The 21,214-nt window shown below is 43.8% G+C and overlaps 1 protein-coding gene across 4 annotated transcripts in view; it reads right to left on the bottom strand.

The window, feature by feature from the left end:
* The window catches only part of LOC140394299 (NEDD8-conjugating enzyme UBE2F-like), a 571,886-nt gene that overhangs the window by 357,725 nt on the left and 192,947 nt on the right, over positions 1 to 21,214 (bottom strand). For 3 of the 4 annotated variants that reach the window (XM_072481459.1, XM_072481429.1, XM_072481439.1), the window contains 3 exons: positions 18,509 to 18,583; positions 11,395 to 11,472; positions 9,692 to 9,851 (listed from right to left, as the gene is read on the bottom strand). In XM_072481459.1, coding sequence (XP_072337560.1) covers positions 9,692 to 9,851; positions 11,395 to 11,472; positions 18,509 to 18,583 — 313 coding nt within the window. The remainder of the gene's footprint in view (positions 1 to 9,691; positions 9,852 to 11,394; positions 11,473 to 18,508; positions 18,584 to 21,214) is intronic. The other variant, XM_072481449.1, reaches the window with a different exon arrangement.

Genomic DNA, 21,214 nt, shown 5'->3' with positions numbered 1-21,214 from the left:
TCGTCTTTTACCTTCTACATCTTCATTGTTTTTTGTCCGTTTCCCTTCTTGTGTTTGTCAGGTATCTATCAAAATTCACTTTCACAGTCACCTCTTTGCTCAGTAAATGTCTCTGGCTTCAACTTATCCCACATGGATTGCAACCAAAATTCCACCCTTCATGTTCCTGTTCCACCCATCAATACAAACATCACCAATATATTTAGCTTTCCTCAGACCACTGCATCCCGAGAACCATGCACTGCTACATGCATGCTCTCAATCCCTCTCTTCAGCAGTACAGACTCACCATCTCTGCAGCTCCAATCATCCTTTGCTTGATCTGGAGCTTGACTGAAAAGCTTTTCCTCCTCCTTTCAGGTAGCAAGGATCGAAAGCTTCAACCATTCTTGAAAAGGAATGTCTCCCTGAATCCTTCCTCTCCTTTACTTTCCTCTGGTCCCATTCCTTCTACCAATCTTACCATTTGCCATATTGTCATTAACCCTTTCTGATCTTCCCTCTTCTCCTTTGCCTCCACGCCTACTTTTTTCTCATGCACAGTGGACCCTTTTCTCTAGTCTTCATGATTCTTATTTCATTTAGACCTCCCCTTCTTTACACTCTCTAGATCTTTTCATTGGCAACCAACTGCAGACATGGCATCATCCATCTCAAACCATCATTTCCAAGACTGTCACTGATTAAGAGTTCTTTCCTCCAAACTCTCCAGCCAAATAGTTCTCTAAGCCCTCATCAAACACCACGCTTCACCATCTGACTGTCGGAACTCGTTTGAATCCACTCACTTCCGACAAATCATAGGTGTTGCAATGGAAACCTCTATGAGCCCTAGCTATTAGTTTGCCTTCTCTTGGGATATGGGGAACATTATTTGTTCCAGTCCTACTCAGGACCCCTCCCTCACCTCTGTTTCTAGAAACATAGAAAAAAATAGGAGCATTCAGCCCTTCAAGCCCGCTCCGCCATTCATTATGATCACGGCTGATCATCCAACTAAATAACCTAATCCCACTTTCCCCCATATCCTTTGATCCTCTTCGCCCTAAGTGCTATATTTAACTGCTTCTTGAAACCATACAATGTTTTGGCCTCAACTACTTCCTGTGATAACAAATTCCACAGGCTCACCATTCTCTGGGTGATGAAATTTCTCATCTCTGTCCTAAATGGTCCACCTCAGACTGTGACCCCTGGTTCTGGACATCCACCATCGGAAATATCCTTCCTGCATCTACCCTGTCCAGTCCTATTAGAATTTAATAGGTTTCTATGAGATCCCCCCTCATTCTTCTGAACTCCAACAAATACAATCCTAGCCGATTCAATCTCTTCTCATACGTCAGCCCTGCTATCCCAGAAACCAGTCTGGTAAACCTTTGCTGCACTCCCTCTGTTAGAACATCCTTCCTCAGATAAGACCACCAAAACTACACCCAATAACAGGTGTGGCCTCACCAATGCCCTGTATAATTGCAGCAAGACATCCCTGCTCCTGTACTCAAATCCTCTCGCAATTAAGGCCACCATCTGCTATTCTGCTGCTGTATCAGTTTTTTCTACTGTATTATTTCTGTTACTGTATAAGTGCTGCTTGTAACACTCGTCTTGAACTCAAAAAATTTCTACAACTTGGATTTCAATTTCCAGCTTTCACCTGTGTTTAATTGTCTATCACTCGTCCCTTCACTCTTCGATTTCGGTCTTCTGAAGGTAGGCTATCAACCACTATGAAGCCAATGACTCTCATAGCTATTTAGACCACAATTTTTCTCACCGATCTCCTGGAAGGACCCTAGTTCATTCCCGTATCTGTGCTTCCGTTGCATTTTCCTTTTTCCTCAACCAACTTTTCCCCTCCATGGCTGACAGGACCCTTGACTGAGTTTGTTCCATTTCCAGCATTTCTACTCTCATCCCATCATTTTCCTCCTAAAACCGTAATCTGGGTCCTTTATTCTCACCTTCCAGGCCATCAGCCTCCACAACTAACAGATCATGCTCCACCATTTCTGCTATCTCCAGTGTGATGTCGCCGTCAAACATATTCTCCCCTTACCTTCCAACATTCTGAAGGGACCATTCCTTTTCCAACACTCTGTTTCCTACTCAATCAGCTCCTCTCCTTCCCATAACACTTTTCCATGTAAATGCAGGAGATCCCTTGCAAGACCTTCCTGAATATTCCTTTCAGGAGTATCAGCAATTTACTTCGACTTCTTGTCTTTGTGTCAACACAGTCTTCTCCACACCAGATTACTTCTGCTCAGGCTACAAGCACAACCTCAAACTTCTGACCACCAGCCATTTGTATTCCTGCTCCATTCTGACCCCTCTGTCACCCACACTGCTCTATTGAAACCCACTGTAAGATGGAGAAACAGCACCTCATAATTTGATCAACCTTCCAGATTCAACATCGAGTTCACCAATTTCAGATCATAATCACTTCCAGCATATACGAGTAGTGATTCCACTATTTCCAGTCACACCTTCTCTAAACACATTTTATTTACTTACCCCATCACCACCCGGTTTCTTCCCTTGCACAATTGTCCCTTTTGTATTTATTCTCTTCTACATTCTACCTCTCACAGATGTTCCCTGGTGTTTTTTCCTCCTCTTTCTGTCTCTGCAGTTACTTAAAACCTATTACATCAATAACATTATCCTAATCCGATTAAAGATCACAATAGTTGAAATTTTAACTGCTTCTCTCCACATGGATGCTAACTGACATGCTGAGTACTTGCAGCAATATCCCACCTAATACCTAGTTATATGACAGCACAACACAATATCATGCTTTTGCACAAGTCCCATCGCGTGCACTTTCTCCATAGTCTTGAATGAGAAATACCGACATGAAACAAGGAGGTCAAATTTGCTAAACGGTTTTATTTTACAGACAGAAGTGAGAAAACAGGAGTAATGGTTTGTGAAAAAAATCATAGAATTTACAGTGCCGAAGGAGGCCATTCGGCCCATCGAGTCCGCACCAGCTCTTTGAAAGAGCACCCTACCCAAGCCCACACCTCCACCCTATCCCCATAACCCAGTAATCCCACCCAACACTAAGGGCAATTTTGGACACTAAGGGCAATTTAGCATGGCCAATCCACCTAACCTGCACATCTTTGGACTGTGGGAGGAAACCGTAGCACCCGGAGGAAACCCACGCACACACGAGGAGAATGTGCAAACTCCGCACAGACAGTGACCCAAGCCGGGAATCGAACCTGGGACCCTGGAGCTGTGAAGCAATTATGCTAACCACTGTGCTACCGTGCTCCCCCCGGCCTACTTCATCCAAATTTTCTCCTCTGTAAAAATTAGGAAAAATAACAAGACACGTTATTGGAATTCTTGATTTCTAGAAAATTTCCAACTGCAAAAACTGACCTTCCTGCATTTTAACTTCCAGGTGAAAGATCATTTTTTTGTAATCCTTTGCTAAACGTTGACTGCCCTTAAGTTTATTAATTCTGACCCCAGGATGGGACTTGGAGAGTAGGAAGTGTGCTTCAGACACCTTCTGAAAGGAGGGAATCACCAACTTGCCTGTCAACCCCCTACAGGACTACATTCTCTGCAGACATCTCATGTTGTGTCAGAAACAGAATTTGTCCTCTTGGTATTCAATGCAAATATTTGCTAACCACGAGATGAGATGACCAATTGCTTAATGTTCATGGTCACTCTAAAGATTTTTCCATTCCCTGGCTCAAGAGCAGCTCACATACCTCTGCTTCTTGGTGCTGTAGCCGTCACTCTGTGTAAATTCACTCACCCCGCACATGAAAGACCGGGAGAACATGGAAATGGGAGGTTGGCCCAGGAAACACTGAGAAACGAAAGGGGGCTCAGAGAATGAAGCCATCCACCTACTCTTGCACCATAACCAATCGAGGCAACACAAGTAGACCACTGGTTACTCTTTGCTGTAGTAGTTGTATTGATATTTGTATGTTAGCTTACTTACATTGTTATTTATGGTTCATTTATGTTTTTCTCCGTTATTGTATCACCATATTTTCCCAGCATGTGTTGTGTACACTAATGTAAATAATGAAATGCCAATAACACAAAAAAATTCACTAACCAATCACCCCAGCGCAATACAAAATATAATTTAATCGCAAATCCCAGCCATTGAAAGAAAAGTTTTGAAACATGACATTCCATTTTAAATGGGCACCAACATTCTGCTGGGATAGAAGAGAATGGATTATAGGACTCTGAAGATCCAAACATTTGGATTTGCTGTACAATGGGGCCTGCATGACAATTTGTTCTATAACACAGCTGAAAACACAACAGGAAAAGAGGACAACGGTCTTCCTCCTGCCACCCTCCCCCTCCCCATTTGTTCTCTCTGCAGCCATTTGTAGCCTGCTCGACAAATGGAGGAAGAATGGCAGCTAGGCTGAGTTAACATAGTGTGTCAGTACTTGACCTGGTAGGGCATGAAGCCAGCTCTGATTCTGGCCTCACTGCATCCAAAGATGCACACACTCGAGTCGGAGTACAAAGAACAAAGAACAAAGAAATGTACAGCACAGGAACAGGCCCTTCGGCCCTCCAAGCCCGTGCCGACCATACTGCCCGACTAAACTACAATCTTCTACACTTCCTGGGTCCGTATCCTTCTATTCCCATCCTATTCATATATTTGTCAAGATGCCCCTTAAATGTCCCTATCGTCCCTGCCTCCACTACCTCCTCCGGTAGTGAGTTCCAGGCACCCACTACCCTCTGCGTAAAAAACTTGCCTCGTACATCTACTCTAAACTTTGCCCCTCTCACCTTAAACCTATGCCCCCTAGTAATTGACCCCTCTACCCTGGGGAAAAGCCTCTGACTATCCACTCTGTCTATGCCCCTCATAATTTTGTATACCTCTATCAGGTCGCCCCTCAACCTCCTTCGTTCCAGTGAGAACAAACCGAGTTTATTCAATCGCTCCTCATAGCTTATGCCCTCCATACCAGGCAACATTCTGGTAAATCTCTTCTGCACCCTCTCTAAAGCCTCCACATCCTTCTGGTAGTGTGGCGACCAGAATTGAACACTATACTCCAAGTGTGGCCTAACTAAGGTTCTATACAGCTGCAACATGACTTGCCAATTCTTATACTCAATGCCCCGGCCAATGAAGGCAAGCATGCCGTATGCCTTCTTGACTACCTTCTCCACCTGTGTAGCCCCTTTCAGTGATCTGTGGACCTGTACTCCTAGATCTCTTTGACTTTCAATACTCTTGAGGGTTCTACCATTCACTGTATATTCCCTACCTGCATTAGCCCTTCCAAAATGCATTACCTCACATTTGTGGTAAGGAAGTAGCAGGAAAGCTGAATGATTCTACTCTTTCTAGTCCATGGACACAGAAAAGAACCTGAATGGCCATTCCAGCTGAGGTTGGTTAATTCAGTACATATCAGTGAATGAATCGTGGGCATTCCCTTCTACCTGGATCAGTACTTCGGGCACTGAATTAACTTGTTCAGCAAACAAGGAGCCAAGATCTGTCCAGTGGCAATGTACCTGGCCTCAAAGAGAATGGGTGCATATAAAAAGAGATAATGTCACAACAGAGCAACCTGTAATTAGGATAAGGTGTCTTATAGAATAAAATAGATTACTGAAATTCATGGAGCTTTAAAATCAAAGACCTAATGGAGGTGCGTATCCCCAAAAACAGCCATGATCAAATCATAGACGGGTGAAAGATTTGGGGGGAAATCTCCCTCTACATTGCTCCAAACTTAGGGCAGACCCAGACTTCTGATTCACAAAACTGCTCATTGTTGGCACAAAGCCACTTTGAATGATGCTACAGTTGAAGTGTAAATGCCCCTTAGATGTTTTCTATCCATAATACAACATTTATGGGGTATATTGAGACCATCCCTCTTCTATGGATTACCCGACACAAAGATGCCATTTTGCAAAAGCAAAAACATTGGATCTTTTAATTAGCTCATGGGCAATTGGAAGAATGTAGCTGGGAAATGACTATCCATCACATACAACAGAATGAATTAGGAATATCCCTCAACAGACAGAAGTATGCCAAGTAATGAGATATATTTCCATGGGTGATCCACAAAGAATGGCCTACGGGATAGGTATATTAATTTGATTTATTACAATATTATTACAAAATGAATGTTTTAAATTTAAATTTTCCTCATTTCTTTGTAATTACTATCTGTATCTCATATACACACAATGGAGCTCTACTGCTAGTCTAATGCTGGAGTGTATTTTTGCCCTCAGAGCACATTAATGAATTGTTAAAAAGTGCAGGAAGGCAGCACACCCACAGTCTACAAAGGTGGCAGTTTTCCTCCCTTAGAAACTGTCCAGCAAACATTTCTAATTCCCGTGTCTCCGGAATGAAATTGAAGCTGTCTCACAAGATTGGCTGCTTTGGAAATTCTCGAAGTTGTATTGGAGTTGACCACTCCTGTAAATGGTCTGAACAGCTTGTGTTGAGGGGGTGCACCCGTACTGCCCAATATCTTTTAAAAAATAAATTTAGAGTACCCAATTATATATTTTTTAAATTAGGGGGGCAATTTTAGCATGGCCAATCCACCTACCCTGCACATCTTTGGGTTGTGGGGGTGAGACCCAGGCAGACACAGGAAGAATGTGCAAACTCCACACGGATAGTGACCCGGGGCCAGAATCGAACCCAGGTCCTCGGCGACATGAGGCAGCAGTGCTAACCACTGCGACACCCTTACTGCCCAATATCTAAATCTTACAATAGTGTATGTCCCAAAACACTTTACAACCAACAGAGTAGTTATTGAAGGGTGGTCACGATTGGAATGTAGGAACAACTGCAGCCAATTTGCACAGCAAGCTTCCAGTTTCAGTAATGTGATAATTACCAGATACGTGTTGATTTAAGGACGAATAATGGATAGAACAATAAGGAATGCCCTTACTCTTCACAATTGTGGCATGAAATTTTTTTACGCACAGTTGAGAGCAGACAGGGCCTCAGTTTAACGCCTCATCTGAAAGACAGCATCTCAGACAGTGCTGCCCTATCTCGGTACTGCAATGGAGGGTCCACCTTTATTTTTAATATTCAAATCCTGTAGTGGGGCTTGAAGGTACATCCCAAGACCTGAATTGCAGAACTGTAGAAAAAAAGCCCTGTGACCTGGATGAAGTATCATTTTTTCACATGGGGCTCTCCAAAGTAAATAATTCTAAGAAACCAATTAGCTTGACCTGTTAATGTGCATGAAAGGACGTACTGTTAATTAGTTGAAGTCTGGGGAGCACCCAAATGGGGACAGAGTCCCGTAGCATGCGAGATTAGCCAGGTGTTTCCCAGCACTCGGAGCGCCAAGAAACACCCCGCTACCTAATGCCCATCCGAGTAGATCGGTGGTCGCAGCGGGGAACTCCACGACGAGGCCGCACTTAGTCCCTTGTACTGCACTGAGGAGCTCGACTTGATGGAACTCAGTGCAGCGAGACATCGGGACGCCATTTTTAAATGGCGCCCGATCTCGTGAGCCCCCGACGTGATGTCCAAACCCCCTCCCCAGCCCCAACTCAGTATAAGTGGGTCCCCACATGACACCCACGGCCCGCTCACCACTGCCACCTTGGCATCTCGGCAATGCCCCTATCACTTAGAGCCACCCAGCACCTAGGCAGTGTCCAGAGGGCATGCACATGGGGTCCTTGAATCCCCTGGGAGAGCCCACGAGTGCCATTCCAACTGGCCCGTTTGTGGACACCAACACTGAACATCGCTCACCCGAGGTCTCCAAAGGAATTAGATCCCACGACTTGGTTAGATCTCATGAATGCATATTGGAGTGACATTAGCTGTATCACTCTAATGTGCAAATTTGCCAGAAAGTGATCCCACCTACAAATCTCGTGAGGCATGGCAAGCCAAGTAGATTCTGGAAGTGGGTCCTCCTGGCTTCTACCGGTTATGTTGCGCCATGACACCTTTCGGGCACAACGCGGCTGGTAGATCCCACCTCTGAATTTTAAATGTATGATACTTTTAAAAATCCATTGCTTTTCACAATATGCTGATCTAAACTGCAGTTTCACTCAGCTGGCATTGGGTCACGGTTTGAGAGTCACAGAATGGCTTTACAAACAGCATTTCAATAACATTACTATCGGTGGGCCCGGCTGAGATTGGACACCCACAAGACATCGTTGCTTTCAATACAGCCTGTCACTGGATTAGAGTATAATGATGGGTGTTATGGAATTTTCACATTCTGTCAACTTGAACGGTGTACAATTTTAGATTCTATAATTCAAACTAGCTGTGCCTGGAAAACAGCATTTTCAGCTTGTAACACTAGGGTGTAGGTTTGTCACTAGTTCTTGCAGCAAGAGCAATTTAAGATCATTAATTAAAACACATCATACAACATCAAAATGTATTGGCCTAGGTGCAATTCTTGTAGTACATGGACAGCAACATAACAAAGATGCCTGGTGACAGTACCAATGAACATGTAAGGGCCCAATTCTCCCCCAAAATTTCAAAGTTAATTTGTGGTGGGGTCTTCAGGGAGTTTCCCACCTTCTCTGTTGGCAAGTTCCCCACCGTTATTCAATGACACTTGGTCACTTTTTTGGGCCCTGGGGCGTTTCTCACCGGTTTAGCCACATTCAAATTTTTTTTTTTAGCTCTGGGAAGCTAAACTCAGATCGGACCGCCATTTTGAAAGATTGCCCAGATCTCCATGTAAGCCTGTGGGGCCCCACACCCCCACACATGGGCAATGTCACCCCCGACACACATGGACACTACCCCACAGCCTTCAAGAGGGGACACCCCGATATGGGGTCCCTGGGGGGCTCTCTCCCCGCCCCCTTACAGAACCCCCTTTCTTCTAGGACCCCCACCCATCACCCACCCCACCTCCCGGAGGACCCTACTTACCTGCCCTGCACTGCCCCCACCCTTCAACCCCCGCTCCCTTATTTCATGGGCATGGACCTCATGCCCCAGATCCGTGGCACTGCCACCCAGCTCCTGCTGGCTTGGCAGTGCCATTTGGGCTCCTTGACAGTGCCAGGGTGGCAGTGCCAAAGTACGAGCTGGGCAGTGCCAAGGTGCCCACATTCCAGGGGGAGGGCCAGGGAGCCATCCTGCACTATCCCTGACTATTCTTGGGTCTCCAGTGACCCGGGAGACCCCCCGGGTGCCGTTCCGCCTGGTCATTTGCGGAGACCAGCACTGAACGGCGCCCAGTTGCAGCCTCGCAGGGGAGGCCGCTGGATCCCATGCAGGTAGGTCGTAAGTAGGTTTACGACCTACGTCCGCCAGCGTCATTCAGTCCCGCCCATTTGGGACGGGGTTCCGACTCCGATGTCTCGCAGGACTTCGGAGAATCCTGGGCGACACGGAGCCAGTCGGGCGGCTTGCTGGAGGCCTCTCCCGGCATTCTCCGACTACGTTGCACTCGAGCGAGAGCCCAACGTGGCCGAAGATTCGCGCCCATAAAGTCTACAGAAATGGTCAACCAAACATAGTTGATAGGAGGAAAGGGAATAAGAAAACATGGTCTGGAAATATTTTCTGAACATGCCTACCCAGGAGACAACTTACAGGACCTTACAATACCTGACATATAGCAATAATTATTATTATATAGCTGGTTGCTCAGCCCCACCAACTTACCCATTTGAAGTTCTGGGATTGTCTCCACCAGTGACCAATCGGAGCTGAATCCACAGTGGGACTTATCCATGAGATTGTCCAGCACCTGCCTGACGGTTTGTCTCTCATCAACCATCATCGTTTTGGAGCTCTCATCAGACATGTGGACCCGTATCACCAGCTAGAAGGACAGGATGAGACGATTAATCAAGCAGCTGGACTTTCTCCTTCATTACCTACAAATATTAACATCTATCAGTTCTCGTGAGCTAACTTTCCAGAAGAAAACTGTGCAACCCTCATGTGGCACTAACACTGTATTTATATCTAGTAATTTACCTGGTTTCCAGAGCAGCAGCCTAATATTTAATCACCCAAACTTTTTAAGTAGAAATAAACACTCAGTAGTTAAGTTGTAATTTTGTATCAACCAGAATAAAGAAGGGTTAAAAATAACAAAGTTCTGAGCTGAATCACCTGGAAGCATGGCTACACTGCTCACCTCTTCTCAGATTTAAATTTTAATATTTTGAATAGTCCGGAGAGGTGTGTCACATTTCAGGCCTTACAGCAGGGGTGAATAAAACCATTCCACAGGCCAAATGTTTGCTACCCGTGTGCTAATAAATGGAAACAATGAGAAATTTCATGATGCATGGTGGACACGCACTGCAGGTGGGTCATGTGCCAGATAATTATGTCTAAATGTGTATCGATAATAAATTCATATTGTCCGAATTATCAATCAACGCTCTACACTACCATTTGAAATCCCACGTTGTGGATCATGAGCACCAGTGTGTTTTCTGTTGCCTGTAGGTTTGCAGATGAAATCACCAAGCTTCTTCCCAACCTCCATGCTACCAGGCCAGGCACCTGTTGGCTGCAGTTGCTATGAATTGTACAGTGGGGGAGAAAGGTTTGGGTTGTGCCGACTTTTAAAAAAACTATTAAATTTGGTCCCGAGTTCAGTTCACAGGATATGTTTCAAGCTGAGGCCCGGTGGTGTGAATGGGGAATTGGCAATTACATTTGTGCTGCCACTTTGTGAGAGAGTTGCTGCTCAAATTACAGATTGCTCTGTAATAGGACCTTGTTTCCATGGTGCTGAATTTATGCTGCTTATACTTTAGGCAGGGTGGATTCAGCATAATTCTGGTCATGGAAGCTCAACATCATCCAAGACAAAGCAGCCTGTTATTACAGACATACCTATCCACATCTTATACATTCACTCCCTCCAATACTGATGCACAGTGGCAGGAGTGTGTACCATCTATAAGATGCACTGTGTCAATCTGTCAAGGTTCCTTCAACAGCACCTTCCAAAACCACGACTTCTACCATCTAGAAGGACATAGGTAGCATATACCACCTGGAAGTTCCCCTCCAAGCCACTCACCATCATTGGAAATATATTCACTGTAGTTGGGTCAAAATCCTGGAACTGCCTCCCTAATCGCACCATGCGTGTTCCTACACCACATGGACTGCAGCAGTTCAAGAATCAGCCCACCACCACCTTCTCAAAGGCAGTTACGGACGGGCAATAAACACTGGCCTAGCCTGGAACACCACATTCCATGAATAAAAAAAAAGTCAGATGTGGACCCATTGTTGGAACATTTCTCCACAGGTGCTGGCTGGAATACTGGTAGTTTCTGTTCTTGTTTGATTTTTTTGCACCGTAAACTATTTCTCCTTTGCTGTTTGCAAACTCTTACCTTTTTGATTTGTGCCTCTTTGATCTTCTCCAATGCCACCCTTATTTTTTCTGCTTTCTGTCTGGCAGCCTGCTCCTCCTGTCGATACATAGTGAGCAAATTAAGATGAATCAGGACTCTGTAGTGCACCAGGGGAATACACCTTACAGACAAAGCATGGGAAAGCAGCTTCATCTGAGCAACCACCATTGCACAGTAAGCTCAGGCACATTTCAATCAACATCCCCACAGTCTTGCTATATCGCACAGGACCTTTAATTAGATGTCACTAAAGAATAGGTTTCGCTCAAATATTCTTCACTACATCTGCTTTTAGCCTTCCTCCTGTTTATGGATTAAAATTAACTGGGAAATAAAAATCACACAACCATTAGAATTTTGCAACGGATTTCCCTTTGTTTTACCTAATCTCTCAAGGGAATTTGCTGTTGACCAGACTGTTCACATTTAACTGCATTCAAGGCACCAGTAAATTAACAACTGCAAGATTTATACGCCCATTTTAAAAAAAATCTGCAATGAAAGACATATTTACAAGGGACAAATGAGCAAGTTAAAAAGGTAAACTTGGTTTCAGTTGTCGTCATTCTTACTTAAAAAAAATCATCCATAAAAACCTTGCTTTAAAACAGGTCTATCGGTTTACCTGCATGCTCCAATATGGCACAAAGTGGAATCCTGACAAAGCTTTGGTTTGAACAAGGCCCGTGTTGTGCACAACTGACAGCAACAGCTGGGATAGTTGAGGGATAGACCCATCATAAATATAATTCCACACCACAAAAGACTGTTGCTAACATGATGACGTGCCCAAGCTATTGGCTGAGAACCTAATTAAGCAAAGAGCAAAAAGCACCTCAGCAGCCGGCCAACACTGCTGCTTTTAGGGAAATTACCAATTCTCCCCACCTCCCTTTTTAATTTTACATTATATGTGACTCAAAACCAGTGACGTTCATTCATCACACGCCAGTTAGATAATATCAGGCGCAGCAGGTGCAGGCACTTAGGAACACAATGGGATTTTTATCATTTTGATTTTGCAAACTATCAACTTCTGTGCATTATTGCTCAAAATTAGAGGCCACTTGGGAGTCCCAGTTTCAAATCTCAAAGGGAATTAACTGATGTGTGTCAACAAGTTGCATGCATTGAACTAGTAAGCAGAACCAGAAGTCCAATGTTTTAATATAGGTATCCTTATCCACATCTGCAAATGGTTTTCAGACTACAGTCTATCCTTGCTCGAGGTGTATAAATCGAAAGTGGTGTCTCCCTGACCATCTGTTGGTGCCAGCAAGCTAGTTGTGTGCAAGGGAAAAAAGGTGGGCTCTCTCTTCCCTTGAGACATATCTCCTGAAGGAACCAACCACCAGGCAGCTGCACAGCCAGGAGGACCAACAAGAGCTTAAGAACAGGTGAGAGATTGAGTGGCAAGAAAAAGAGGAAATGCAATTCCATCATATAAAACAAATGCAAAATGAACAGTTAACAGAATGTAATGACATTTTATGTGGCATATTTAAAAGATAAATTTCTGATTTCCTGCTCACATCATGCTCTCGGACCGCTCAGTTCAGAGATAATGCCTGCAAAAAAGTGACCATAGGTCAAAAGTCCTCCACTATGCATTTTGTTTGGCAAACGTCTCCCCTTTCCTTCTGAAGGCACTGATTCTTGCTAGGGTACGGTTTCACTGGCACCAATCGATCTCCAATACCCTGCAATATCAAGCTTTGTGTATTAGAAAGCTCTTTGATCATGGGGTGGATCATAACTGAGCCTGCTGTTCATCAGCTTCCATATCCCCTCTCCCCAGACAGTTTTATTTGACAGCGAGTTTGTGGACTGCAAAGCCAATTTTATCAACTACTGCCACCAGCCGAAACAATATACCGAACACAAGATGAGAATTAACTTAATTTGCATAGTTCACAGATTTCTTCAACTAGTCCACCGGAGTATCCACTCTCCTTTTTCTGAATTTGACTATATTTAACGATAAAAGCATTGGACTCAGTAATTGGGGGTATGTGTTTCCTGGAAAGATTTAGTTAAAACATCATGAAGCTTACTACTGAGCCAGGGCTGTAAATCCAAGTCTTGTCAACAGGATAGTTGATGGGGTCAAAAATGTTTGCATGAAAAATGACAGCTTATTCTAAAATCCGCATGTATCTGGCATAGAGCTCTGTCCATGGCGTGTAACAACTAGCCACCTGCAAATGTTAACAGGTCAAACAGCTGGTGCAAACACACAGCTAACTGCAGTCAAAATTTAAAATAATCCCATTTTCTGTTTAAATTTACCTCAGACAGTGGAGACACAGTATACAGAATCTGAATCAATCCCAGCCAAGAAAACCCAGATGTCCAGTTAACATCCTGCTGAGCTAACAGAAAGGGAGAATCTATGCAAAGCGCTGGTCTCGCTTTCTTTCCCAAGGCATTTAACTCTTATGGCATTGTACACTCACGCATTATGCATGGTTGGGGGCAGACTCCAATACTGGCGCTCACCTGACTTCCGCTGCCTGGGCAGGTCCCAATACGGTCCTGCCACCATCAGCAATGTGTGTATGTAAACTCCCAGGTCTTGCTGTTTCTGCACTTCTTATAAAATTGCATCATTCTGTTTATTTTGCTTCTCCTCATTTTTCCTACCAGAGTGAATCACTTCAGACCCCTGCACTAAATTTCACCTGCCATGTGTCTGCCCATTTCACCAATCTGTCTACATCCTTCCAAAATCTGATCCCAACATTCTCATTTCAATGGAAAAGTAGTAAATAATAAGTTTTGTCTGCTTAATGCTGGTGGCCATTCCTCCTGACAGCAAGATGACCAGCCTGCTTAACAAAGCAAAAGCTGCAGGGATTGATAAGGTTACCCCTGCTGGGGATGGAGAAAATGTAGGCCAATTCTGAGCAGGGAGAACTCAGGTAGTGCATCTCTAACCAGTCGTTTCCAGCTCACTGGAAGGTATTCAACTCCTGATAAAATAGATCTTCACAGGAGCTGGTTTCTCATCCAAGTGACCAATATTGACATGGGTCAAGAGTAATGAGAATAGTCGAACCCAGGTGAACTCTTAAATGACAACCACACAGTGGCAGGGTATCACAGTGGTTAACACTGCTGCCTCACAGCACCAGGGACCCGGGTTCGATTCCGGCCTTGTTTGTCTGTGAAGAGTTTACACTTTCTCCCAGTTTCCTCCAGGTGCTCCGGTTTCCTCTCAAAGTCCAAAGATGTGCAGGTTAGGTGGGGTCACGGGAATAGAGTAGGGGAGTGGCCATAGGTAGGGTGCTCTTTCAGAGGGTCAATGCAGACTCGCTGGGCCTCTTTCTGCACTGCAGGAATTTATGAATTCTTACGAAAGTAGGGAACATTGGACAGTGATTAAGAATGGGAAGTCTTGCGAATTCTCTACCACGCCCACCTCTTTACTACCCAAGGTCAATGAGCTTAATGACAGAAGCCTAGCTGTTCTACAGACCAGCCTAATGTACAAACGGGAAGAGCTCTACTGATGTATTTGGGTATTTTCAGCAGCAATTTTTCGTCAACTCTTCTTTTCTTTTAAATTCTCCATGTCTGATGTTCCCAATCTCAGCCAGTCAACACTTCCTCACAGGAAGGTGAAGGGAAAAAGGAAAGCGGAGTCCCTTGGGAGCTCCTCTCACACCTGACAGCTGCTCAAAAAAAGGCAGGGGACTCAAAATAGATCCAAGAAAATATCAAAAATATGTCAAAATGTTTGCTTACATATGCACAGCATTCAGTTCTCAATTCCTGAAACCTGTCAGATAATGAAGCATCTGTGCTCACATGCACTTACGCTCAGTTGATAAGTGGCAAGCAACATTTGTGCCAGACCTGCACTGGGCAATGACTATTAAAAATCTCCAACAGGAGAAAATTTAACTACCTCCTGCTAACACTCAGTGGGATTACGATCATCAAATCCACCTTCCATTCTCAGGGTCAACATTGACCAGAAACAGAACTGGACCAGCCACATAATTAGAGTAGCTAAAAGAGCGGGTCACAGCTGGGAATTTGGTGGTGAGTAATTCAACTCTTGACTCCCAAAAACCTGTCCACCATCTACAAGACTCAAGTCAGGAATGCAATGGAATACTCCCCATTTGGCTGGATGAATGCAGCTCCAATAACACACAAAAAGATTGATCCAGGACAAAGCAGTCCGTTTGATTGGCACCACATCTACCTTCAAAATTAATTCCTTCCATCACCACCATACCATGGCTGAAGCGTGTATTATCTAGACGCTATACTGCAGTAACTGGCCAATGCTTCTTCAACAGCACCTTCCAAACCCACGACCTTTACTAACTAAAAGACAAGGGAAAAAGGTGCATGGGAATAGCACTACCTGCAGTTACTATCCAAGTCACACACTATCCTGACTTAGAAACATATTGTCTCTTCTTCATCATTGCTCGGTCAAAATGCTGTAACTCTGCCTCACAGCACTGTGGGACCATCTTCACCACATGGACTATTATGGCTCAGGAAGGCTGCACATGACCACCTTCAAGGATGGGCAATACACACTGGTCTTGGATCAAGGATGGGCAATACACACGGGGCAGCACGGTAGCATTGTGGATAGCACAATTGCTTCACAGCTCCAGGGTCCCAGGTTCAATTCTGGCTTGGGTCACTGTCTGTGCGGAGTCTGCACATCCTCCCTGTGTGTGCGTGGGTTTCCTCCGGGTTCTCCGGTTCCCCACCACAGTCCAAAGATGTGCAGGTTAGGTGGATTGGCCATGATAAATTGCCCTTAGTGTCCAAAATTGCCCTTAGTGTTGGGTGGGGTTACTGGGTTATGGGGATAGGGCGGAGGTGTTGACCTTGGGTAGGGTGCTCTTTCCAAGAGCCGGTGCAGACTCGATGGGCCAAATGGCCTCCTTCTGCACTGTAAATTCTATGATTAAAAAAAAAAAGTCTTGACAGCAATGTCCACATTCCCTAAACGAATGGAAAAAAAATCAAAGATCCATAAAATTCTATTTCTATTCCCACAAATTAATAAACTGAATATATAGTCGGATTGTTCCAGTCCTAGTGAACTGGCTCAATAGGATGCTACGGGCAGAGTTATTGACCAGATCTATGAACTACACTGATCAAGGAAAACCATTTTCAATAAATGGGTAGGTTGTTTCCAGCAGGCTTCCCCTCAGTGCTTTCACACTAATTCCTAGTTGAATATTACTCTGGGGTCAGAATATAAGTTTTAGGTCAAGTAGTCAAGTGAGCCACCAGGCATAGGGAAAGACACTATTGCAAGACAGAGAGAAAAGCAGAGCCCACTTACCAATGCAAGTTGCCTTTTAGCAACAGATTCAAGAGCATACGCAGCAGAAGCTTGGGAATAAATTGCTGACTGCCACCTTGCTTAAGGAATGGCTTGTGTGTGGTGCAGAGGGGAGAAGGGAGCCTAAGGAAGTAGGAGAAAATGGTACAATATTCGGGAAGAGAACAAAAAGGCTTTTTTTATAAATAAATTAAATCATGGATTATTTTAACGTGGTGTGATGAAATTCCTCTGGATCTCTTGCCTTCAATCAATTTCCTCATCGAATTTACTCCATTCCATTTTCCAACCCCCCACCCCCACATCTTGCTGCAGGTGTCCACAGGCCCTGGTCATCTTCTGACACCTCATCCCAAACGACCATTTGACAGCTGAGGCTCAACTTACAGACTGATAGCTGCGCCCAGTCTTGACACCCAACTTTCCCCACACACAAACCTTCCAGTAAGAGTAGGAGAACAAATAGGTTCTTCACCCCTTTGGCCCAGATAACCTCATCAGAACTCGCTCCCCCATCTTAGATCAGCTGAATCTTCACACATCAGGAATTGAACCTCAGTCTTTGGGTCTACATAGCCAAGCTCAACAGAGAGTAATAAATACCTCAAAAGGTCTACAAGAAAACCACGTCAATTTATTAAACAAGAAATTAAGCATCTGATCTAGACTTTCCAGCTAGGTCTGAATTAAAACTTTGAATCAATGAAAATTTGTGTCACCAAATCTGTCTCATGGTGCCCTGCCACTAAGAACGTCACAAGTGGAATCCCATTTAACAAGAACTGGCACTGTAGAATGGTGCAATCACACAAGTGAGTTTAACTTTATGCAGTTCTAGGACCAATTGAGGCCACATTTCCGACCTATGGCAATCATCATTTGGGATATTCGTGTGGAAATGACAAACATGTCAGCCGTTGGGAGTTCTCAGATATTTGGTTTATAGCTATTGCAGCCATCAGTGAAGTTTTGATACAACATTATATCTTTATATCTTTCAGTATTTTGAGAGTTGGAGAACTCACTGCGGACCAATTCAGTCTCTGTACAGTGCTGTCTTTTAAAACTCTCTGGATGTCAAGAAGTTGGAGCTTCGCTAAATGGCGTGCTGTTAATTTGTTGGCACCAATACATTTCACAGAATATTTTTGTGACTATTAACATTCAGTTAAACATATTTTAAACTCAAATGCTGCAGCAAAATAATAGTGGGGCATTGATTTTTCTCCAGGCATGCTGCCTGTTGTCATTTTCTTAGTGTTTTGATGTGTAAACGAGCATGCACACAATTCAAAACACGTTGACAGAATGACAAAACAAAGACTGAAGTGATTGCAAAAACTGAGCAAAGTTCCTCTTCCGAGTTACCCAGGAAGTGCACTGAAAGGGTGTGACAAGGGATCGCATGCAGGCTCTAGTCATGCTCTCATGCAGATATCTGATTAAATAGCAAGTTTCTGAAATGCACAAATATATAAAGTGCTCAAAACAAAGTCTACTTTTCACTCATCATCAGGGAAAGGGGTGGGTCACAAGCACGAAGAGTTAACAAACAAGCCAATTACTAGAGGAGACACAGTAACACAACCTGAGTATGACCCGTCCCAATAGCTTGGTCAATATACTGCAGGGATGGAGGAAAAGGGAAACCAAAATTGTTCCTTGGTATATAAATATTAACAAGGATATGGGATTGGCAACAAGTCACAGGGTTACTCATTCTACCTACAGGGTTTCATCACATGCAGGTTGGAAGATACGCTTCACCTTGGTCAGCAAATGAGAAGGTTTCCCAGCTATGTTTCTCAAAATGATTGACGTTTCCCTGTCCAGATAGGAATGCTTGGTGCAGGAAATAAAGAAAAAGAGAAATAAATCAGTGCAGTGATAAAATAAAACTGAAGTGTGCAGGCATAGAATAAAAAAGCAACCTAGTCATTTAAGAAAAGCATTTCAGCAGCAAACCACTTGATACCAACTCTTCACAGGGCAAGACACATTCATATATATTCCTCAAAGATCATATATACTCAAACACACATCGTAGTATTGTTATACTATGATGTAGCACTGTGCATCTTCCCAAACGAGACCTTTGAAAAACCATCATACATCCAGGTCCTCAAGTGTAAACGGCGAGAAACACCGGGTTTTCATCTTGGGTCACCTGAAGGCTGAGTGTGCACCAAATGTAGAATTCTAGTAAAGCTGACCAGCTAAATTCCAGCTTAGATTTCCAGCCTGGGCAGAGTTAACTGGTTTTAGCGACTGGCCACCCTATCACTGGGAAGGGATCAGGATCAGTATTCACAGGTCGCCGGTGGAAACACCAATGAGTGGAAACAGAGGCTTTGGAGCTTCTCTGGGTGAGTTTTGCACCCGTCCAAGGTGAGGCGATTCGTGTGCTGACGAACAGAAGATTTCCTGTTTTAGTCACCTAGTGCCAACACAGGTCATACACCGTGTAACACTTGCTGTTTAATAAAGCGGCATGGCAGCATACTTGTTATTTTGCTGAATAGAATACGGAAAGCGGAGCACAAGTTCAAATCCAATTGTGGCAACTTAAGAATATGAATTTAATTTTTTTTCAAAAATCATTAGCAATGACTTTGAAGCTGGCAGATTGTTGTAACAAATCCAGTAGCTTCAATAATAATAATCTTTATCCAAAGAAATGTCCCATTCTTTCCTGGTCTAGTAATTTGCATAAATCTCTTGTGGCACTTTATCAAATGCACAGCCCACACATGCTGCAATTTATTCAATAAATTAAATTAATCCAATCAAGCACAGCAAGCCCTTTACAAAATCATGCTGATTGTGCCTGATTAGGCAAACCTTAAAATATATACTAGTTTGATTTTACATTATGGACTTGAGAAGTTTATCCGCAACCCATCAGAGATTAACTGATCTGTAATTCCTAGTGTTATCCACCCCCCCCCCCCCCCCACCCCCCACCCAGACTCTTGAACAGGAGCTCTGCTGTCCAGTGACAATAACTATTTTCAAAGACTATTAGAAAACAATCAGGCGCTGTTCATTTCTCTATTCAGGATGTGATATCATCCAGAGACTTCACTACTTACAGCTCGAGAGATCAAAATTATTTTCTTTTGAATATTTGTCTCCAGTGTAGCCCTTCCAAATCCTCTTCAGGTACACCTACAATTCCGTTTCCAAATTCCTCCAAAAACTAAGACCACGTTCTTGAGCATCTCCCAACAGTTTCTCATTTACTCTGACCATCTTTTTTATTTGACAATGAAAGTAATTGCTATTTTCCTTCGTATCGACTGCAGGTCTTCCTTGATCCACTTGTTTCTGCTTCATTATTTGGCATTAGCAGAAAATGAATTAACCCTCAGTTCTCTAGGCCCAGAGTATAATTTGTTCCAAAGGTGTGCGGAGAGGGTGTACTTTACACAAGTAGAAACAGATTCCAAACCAAAACTTTCGTCCCCACACTCAATTGCAAAGTGCAAAATAGGCTGCACTGGACGACAAACCAAAAAGGTTCCAAGATTGATTCCTGATCTATATCCAGTTGATTCACCTCAGCCAGAACATTTAGCATCTGTGTCCCTGAGCTAGGGGAATAAAACCAAGTCAGGATTCCTACTAATGATAATTACTTGGGGATACCTTACCGACTCAATTATTAACTCGCTGGACTTTTATCTTCTACCCTACATAAAATAAATACTTAAAAACTCTGCTGTCCATATTCTCACTCATACCAAGTTCTCAACACCCATTACTAGTCCACTCACTGACCTACAGTGGCTCCTGGTCCACAAAGAGATTAACTTTAAAACTCTTATGTTCAAATACCTCCATGATATTTATGCAACCACCACCATCTCCGATCAACCCAACTCAAGAACATTGACACTGCAAATCTGGTCTTTTGTACATCCCCCCCATTTTTCAAATATTCACAGATAGGTCTTCAGCTGTCTAAGCCCCAAGCTTGGGAATTTCCTCCCTAAACCTACCTGCATCTCTCTCCTCCCTTAAACTGTTCCTTAAAACCTACCTCATTGATCAAGCAGTTTAGCCACCAGAAATAAAAACACAAAAGGCCAGAAAAACTCAGCAAGTCTGGAGGAGCATCTCTGGAGAAAACCTTTAAGTCCTTATGACTTCTTCAGAGCTGAAGAGAAGTAGAAATGTGATGGGTTTCAGGCCGTGAAAGAGAAGGGGTGGAGCAAATTAGGCACAAGGGTGTGGTACTGATAGTGTTAAGACAATGACAGGTGTTAATAGTGGAATAAAAGTCAGATAACAGGACATGTTAATAACAGAACAGGGGTCATCACTCTCCTGGAAACAAAACAAGACTGGCCTGATTTTTTTGGTTGGTTGGTTTGGGGGGGGGGGGGGGGGGGGGTGTTCTCCAGTTTGCACTGGGCTTCACTGGAGCATTGTGGCAGGCAGAGGACAGACATGTGGGGCAGGATTTAACGG

This window comes from Scyliorhinus torazame, chromosome 2 (assembly GCF_047496885.1).
Source record: "Scyliorhinus torazame isolate Kashiwa2021f chromosome 2, sScyTor2.1, whole genome shotgun sequence".
NCBI lineage: Eukaryota > Metazoa > Chordata > Chondrichthyes > Carcharhiniformes > Scyliorhinidae > Scyliorhinus > Scyliorhinus torazame.
This window is presented reverse-complemented; position numbering and strand designations above follow the sequence as displayed.